The following is a 7,327-nucleotide window of genomic DNA, read 5'->3' as shown; positions in this document are numbered from 1 at the left end:
ATATTCTCCAAAATTCCCTAATGATAGTAACCTGGTAGCCTAACAAGCAGGAAATCCCCAGACGACACCCTGAGGTGACTGAATCAGACTCTCCAAAGACACAGCCGGGGAATTCAGATTTTCAGCTACTGCCTCATGGATTCTTATCCTTGGAGAAGCTTGGGAAATATTGACCTAAGGGATGAGTAAGCTCTGGATGACCTGTCAGCTTGGTGTGTTCTCTCTGGCTGGAAAATCTGAAGCATCTTTCTGTTCCAAAACTTCCAGGATAAAACCAGAAGTCATCAGGGTATGTACTAGGAGAGCCATCTTGAAAGAGAGTCACAAAGATCAGATGTGGGTGGCTTGCACTTCCTGGTCTCTGCCCACCATTGTAGGGGGTCAGTGTGAACTGGAGTATGAACACACACAAACTTGAAAGCAAGCTTCCTAGTCCACAAAACATTATCTCTAACCTGGGAACTCACTCACTCAAAGTGCCACAGAAGTCATGGAGAATACAACTCGATGGCTCACACACAAGGTCAGGCTTAGCTTTATATATTTTCTGGGAAAGTTTTCCAAAGGGTTGTAGCTGCCCACAATGAACTGGGTCCTCCTACATCAATTAACCCTCAAGAGAATCCCCCACAAGTCAGTCTGAGCAGGGAGGTTCCTCAGCTGAGAGTCTCCTCACAGGAGATTCCAGGCTGTACTGAGCTGATGGTTAGAGCTAACTAGGAGAGAGATTATAATAACAAGTAATAATTATTAGTAGCTTGTAATTAAGATGGAATAGTTGTGGCTAAAAACTAACTTTTTTGAATTGCTTACTTCTGGAATCTCCTACTCATTGTTTTCCAACCAAGTTTGATTCTGGATATCTAAAAAATGCAGAAAACAAAACTACAAACTGTAAGGCATTTTACTCAAAATGCTTCTTTTCACTTGTCGCACTGTGGTAGATAAAGGGAATTCAGTGTTTGCATGTGTTCACACCTACTTATTTTGTACACTCTAAACTGCTGGAAGCTTATTAGGTAGTGAGCTTATTTCTAAAATTCAAAGATGGAGGTCTCATTGTTTTACAAAGCAATACAAAAATATATCCAAGAATGAACAAAGGTGAGTATCTTCAAAGTATTAAAAGTGATACACGTATCTCTGATGTAAGTGTTCTTATTGTTCCATGAACTTAAATATAGCACCCAAAATATACTTTAGAGTTGGGAAATTATCACATTAAGATGATAAAATCCGTACAACATATAACATTAAAGTATCACAATGGTGTAATATCTGGTACTAGGGATTATAATAATAGTATCTTGCTGTAAAACTTAGAAACAGCCTAGCGATGGTGGCAAACGCCTTTAATCCCAGCACTCAGGAAGCAGTGGCAGGTGGATCTCTATGAGTTAGAGGGCATCCTGGTCTATAGAGTGAGTTCCAGGACAGCCAAGGCTATACAGAGAAACCCTCTCTTGAAAATCAATCAGACAAAAAACCCTTAGAAACAAATTCCTGTTATGGTGATCTATGAAAGCAAATTTTATTCTCAAAGGTATTTCATCCAAGAACAGTATAAATAATAGGCAAATTGTTGTAATAAAAATCAGGGAAACTTTTAGAGGTTCCCAGCTAGGATGTGTGACCAGTTAGAACCCTTGATTACTTGATGGTCTAGTGACTACTCTTCCCCAAGGCTGTAGGATTTGGTTGACAGTCTCAAGTCTCATGTTCTTCCAAAAGTCTTAAGAAAATTGTTTCCTCATGAATGTAGATGATCAAATATACTTCTGAAGGATAGGACTCATGCGAGAATACTTGCCAGAAAGTGTTAAGTGTGAGTACACAACTTGAAATGATCATTCCAAGTCAAAAGAGTTGCTTGTGAACAATGAACTCCAACCTTAACAACTGTCTAATCAAAACAGAGAATGTAACAAGGCTTAGTAGTACGTGTCTATAACTGTGCCACTCTGGAGGCTAGAGCAGGGTCATTGCCAAGAGTGCTAACCCAGAAATACAGAGCAAGTCCAAGCCCAGCTTGAGCTAGTAGGAGAGGCCCTTGTCTTAAAAAGAAGCAAAACTATGAGTGACTAAATTGTTTATAGGATGTGGTTCCAGAAAGGTTGGAAACCCTGGAAAAGCCAGTGGCTATGGTTTCAAGGCTGTGGCACCCATAGGCTACTCACCACAATGGGCTGATTGCTCCAGCATGTCTGACAGGAAGAAGAGGCTAGCATGGGGATTTTCCCACCTATAATCAACCATAGTTTTGTTTTCATTTATACCTATATTTCTGAGAAATAAATTCGGTATTCTCAAAGTCAAAAATCTAGATTTACTAGAGCCAGCTTTTAAGGCTTTTTGTGTTGCTCTAGTTTATCCCATTGTATTAATCAGCCTTGCTTTATTACAACACAATAGTGGAGGCAAGTAATTTTATAAAGAGAAAAGGCTTATTAATATAGTTTTGGAGGCTCAAAGGCTTGGTGCTGGCATTAGCTCAGTCTTCGCTCTTCTGGCTGCAGTGGCTACAGTTACAACATGGTGGAGAGGACATGTGGTAACCAACTGTTTATATGATGAACCAGGAGACAGAAAACAAAACAAGAAACTGGGCTTCCACATCCCCCTGTGAGGGTACAACACTAGTGATACAAGAGCTTCCAATCAGACACACTTCCCCAAGATCCTACCACTTCCCAGAAGAGAAACTGAAATTGAAATTTATGGCCTGGCAATGCTGAAGCATGCATGGGCAACCCGTATATGGAGGTTCTGTTGAAGTTGTCTGTTAGAAATAATCTTAAGAGGAGCCTCTCCACCGACGCAAATAATTTCAATCAGACCAAATTAGACTGAATCAAAGATGCCTATGTTTACTGTAGCACTCCAGGGTGGCACAGGAGCATGGTGGAGGGGGGAGACAGAGGTGGGGGAGTCCACACAAATTTCGAGACCACGTGTACCTTTTTCCTGAGCAAGCCTAAATAGCCTGTGGGGAGTAATCCTGACCCTCCCTGAGGAAGGGTCAGCACTTGGTGGGCTTCCCGGAGGTGGAGTCTGGACCAAGGCACCTCCCAGTGGGAGGGGGGAGCTTAGGATGGATACTAGGAACTGGGGTGACGCTTCCAATCATCCCTTGAATATAGGGGTCTTAGAGGGCTGGGGTCTCAATTTTGACCAAACATCCCAGAGTTTTTGGATATAGGGGCATCAGATCAAGTCTGGCAACCTCCTGTGGGCATGGAGCAATATGGGAAAGGGAAGAGCTGGGAGTTGGGTTCACGCTCAATGAGAGGAGTGGCTGGAGCAGCATCTGGTTTATTGTCATCATGGAGTCCTCAGGCAACTGCTTTTTGAGGGAGATGAGAAGGCAAGTGGCTAGGAGAAAAAAATAATGTTATTATTGTTAGGTAATAATTACTATAATAATTATATATTTTATTATAATAAACCATTGTGTAGTAGATGCTTGGGTATTTTGTCAATGGCTAGTGTCCATATATGGCTGTTCATATGTGCCTTGTGAAGTCCAAAGCATGGCAGAAGTCTAGATAAACACACATGATCACTCTTTTTTTTTTTTTTTTTTTTTTTTTTGGTTTTTTGAGACAGGGTTTCTCTGTGGCTTTGGAGCCTGTCCTGGAACTAGCTCTTGTAGACCAGGCTGGTCTCGAACTCACAGAGATCCGCCCGCCTGCCTCTGTCTCCCGAGTGCTGGGATTAAAGGCGTGCGCCACCATCGCTCGGCCACATGATCACTCTTAAAGCATACAACCAAAACTTCAAAATTATCCACATTGATTGAAGGCTACTGTCAGTTGCCCACTCAGACCTGTGTCTGTCATGGGATGTCTATGACTCTGAGGAGTTTGTCAGTGAAAGGGTAATGGAGGGATTTGTCAGGGAGTGTCACTTCTGGAGAGTTTGTATACCACTGTAGCAATATTGCCTTCACACAAATGCTTCCTCTTTCCTTCTTTCCTTACTTCCTCACACTGCACAAACTTCCAATCTGACAAGATAAAGCAGGTCACGGGAACAATCCTACAAGATTAACACACTTGAATTTGTATCTTCGAAGCTTCCAAGAAAGCATTTTCTAGGTACACACACACACATGCACACACACACACAAAATCTCAGTGAAGAATTTATCAACTATTCAAACAACTAACACCACTTCAAAAATCTCCTCCAGAAAGAAGAATGCTTCTGAACTACTTTAAAGAGGCCTTATCCTGTCACCCACCACCAGCCAACGATAATGCATCTAAGAATTACACGGACAAAAACTGCAAACCAATAGTTCTCATGAGCTTAGGTGCAAACCTCTAAACTGAAAAACTTACAGCAAACAGTGCACTGAAAAACTAAAACTTTAAAATCAGGCAGAATTCTTCAGGTATTTGGAGCTTGTTCAGAATTTTAAAAATAAACTTGTGTAATTCATAATAACAAGGTTAAAATGAACAAACACACACACACAAACAAACTATGTCAGAATGACTGTATGAGCAAAAGCAGCAGGAAGTTTGCTGCAAGAGTGTCTACTTGTGGCATCAGAAGCTACATCTACATGAATTTTCACCAACATGACTGCCCAAACTGGATGACGACAGAATGCCCACGAGGACTTAAACCTACACAAAGAACTGTAGGCAACTGGGGAAAGCTGGAACCAGGAGACATGGCCTAACCCAGGGAAGAGCACACCAATTTGATGTCCAATGCCAAATGGCCATCCCTGAAAATATACTTACATGTAGCATTATACAAACTGAACAGGTTATATTTAGGAATATATATGTATATGCCTACACATATATGCAAGCAAGAACTACTAGCGAAAAATGGACCTTGAGTTTGAAGTCTCATGGGGAGGGGTATAAAGGAGGGTTTGGAGGGATGAAAGGGAGTGGGTGGTGTGATTAGAATCTCAAAAAAGTTACAGTTTCAGAAAGGAAAAAGAAAAACTATACGACTATGTATGTCAAGGGACCCTCCTGCCTCCACAAAAATCACCTAAAGGAATCCATACCAATTCATGATTCGAAAAACACCCCCAATACAACAGTAATATAGAATATTTCCTGACTCCCATCAAGAACATCTGTAACACTCTTACAGCTAACATTATACTTAATGGTTAAAGACTGCCTTCACTCTAAGATTGGGAACAAAGTAAGGATACATGCCACGACTATTCTTAGTCAACAATGCACTGTAAGTCCAAGCCATAATAATAAGACAAGGAATTAAAAACCAAAAGTTTACAATTCACAAAGGAAGAAAGAAAGTCATCTGTATTTACGTATGATCAGATGAACCACACAAAAAATAGAAATCTACAAAAGCAAAAAAGTAAATAAAAGCTCTAGAAATTAAGAATTCAGTGGAGTTGCAGAACATAGAACCAACACCCAAAAGTTAGACACTGGCAATAGACAAGTAAAAAGCAAACTAAAATGCACATAATTATTTAAACTTACTCCAAGGAGGATTCAATTCATTTTATAGTTAGCACTTATAAAACAGTGACCTAAGCAGTTAAAATATTTTAAATATTGTGAAAACCCAATATCAAATTTACTATTACATGGGCGTATTATTTCTTATCATGCCAACTTAAAAGATATTGATCACAGAACCTTCTAATATTCTTCCAAGTGATAAAAAAAACAAAGGAACAGGCACTCTGAGTTAAGCAGTGCTTTAATCTATTGAGGGATTAATTATTAAGAATCTGAACAGGTTGACTACCAGGAGATGACACAGAATGCGCTTTATTTGAAGAAAATGGGTCTCTTTAGGTATGTCTTCCTCTCTGGCTCCTCCCATCATTCTTTGCTCCCTGGATGGCATGAGACAAACCTCTTGCGTGTACTCCAGCCTCCGTGATGTTCTTCTACCTCACTTTAGGCCTGAAGCAATGACTCTACCAATCCATGCCCAGAAATCTGTGACGCCATGAGCCATAACAATGAATCTTTCTTTTTGAAAACTGTTTCCTTCAGCTATCTGTTATGTAAATGAAGAGTCTGAATACACAACCATTATTTATTTCCCCAATGACATTATTTATTAGTAGTCTAACACTGATTTTCCAGGATTTTATGAAAATACTATTAATTATCTGAAGCAAAGTGTTTTGTCATTGATGGGTCATTGACAAGAGCATCTCTCACTTAGCACCACCTCCCCCCTGGCCATCTGCCACCTTAAGAAGCAAAATCTCGTTAGACTCCAGACCAACCAGCCAGTAGACATAGTTTGTTTTTCATACGGTTGCCTAAGAACTAAGTTATCACAAAGATTGCCCAACATATCAAACTTACCAACAGGTTTTTGGTGCCTACGTCAGCACCGGATAGAAAGCAATGACGGCAACTTGCCAGCCACACCCCTCCACGCCTCCCCCAACATTGGTTATCACGAGGTTGCCAGATGGGACAGACAATCCGATAAGGTTTGCCTTAGTTTCCACTAAGTTTTTCTTAATTCTTTATCTTTTCTGTGTAACATTCTCTTAACCCTCAAGAAAAATCATGTAGTTTTAATCTACCAAGTGAAAAATTAAGCAACATATTTCAGACAGATTAAAAGCAATGCTAGGAAACAATTCTCTTTAATGGCCTGTCCCCTTTTATTACCATTCGTTATTTTGTAGGCCACGAAGCATTTCATTTTGTTGGTAGATGGTTCTGACAAACCTCTATTCATCGTGTAGCTGTATTTCCAATTGCCTTCTGCTAACACCTCTGAAACACAAATCAGGGACAAGCTGTGCTTACCAGTGAAATAACATGTTTGTCCAGTGCGAGACGTGTGGGGCCGGCTCTACTCTTGGTCAACTACTTCAACCTGACGCACAGGACACCTGACAGCATCAGCAGGTTAGTGACATAGTCAAGGGACCGTAGGGTGCGCTTCTCTCTGGAGGCTTTCAATATTTTTGTTTTCTGTTTTGATAATTTGATCATCATGTGTTCTTGTGAGTTCCTCTTTGGATTGAATTTGTGATTTATCCCCTGGCTCTTTGTACCTAAAGGTTGTCATATTTTCCCATGTATGGAGAACTTAAAGCATTATTTGTTTAAATATGCTTTCTGCATCTTTTTATTTTTTTTCTTCATAAAGTTCTGTCAACTTTATATTTATTCTTCTACAGGAACCTCATATTGTCATTGGCCTTCATTTTTTTTCAATTTATTCTTTTTTCTTTTCATTATGTATGTATGTATGTATTTATTTTAATCTTGACCACAGTTTCTCCTCCCTCCTCTTCTCCAAGATCCTCCCCAACACCTCCCCTCTACTTCTCCCATTCAGTCCT

General features: G+C 40.2%; 1 protein-coding gene across 1 annotated transcript in view; it reads left to right on the top strand.

Moving 5' to 3' along the window:
- Positions 1-1,094: 1,094 nt before the first annotated feature.
- LOC130862626 (disintegrin and metalloproteinase domain-containing protein 24-like) overlaps positions 1,095-7,327 on the top strand; it is a 31,514-nt gene continuing 25,281 nt past the window's right edge. The window contains exons 1-2 of the mRNA XM_057752337.1: positions 1,095-1,104; positions 6,336-6,460. Of these exons, the coding sequence (XP_057608320.1) occupies positions 1,095-1,104; positions 6,336-6,460 (135 nt within the window). The remainder of the gene's footprint in view (positions 1,105-6,335; positions 6,461-7,327) is intronic.

This window comes from Chionomys nivalis, chromosome 20, assembly GCF_950005125.1.
Source record: "Chionomys nivalis chromosome 20, mChiNiv1.1, whole genome shotgun sequence".
NCBI classification, from domain to species: Eukaryota; Metazoa; Chordata; class Mammalia; order Rodentia; family Cricetidae; genus Chionomys; species Chionomys nivalis.
Note: the sequence above shows the minus strand (reverse complement) of the source record. Positions and strands in the feature narration are given on the sequence as shown.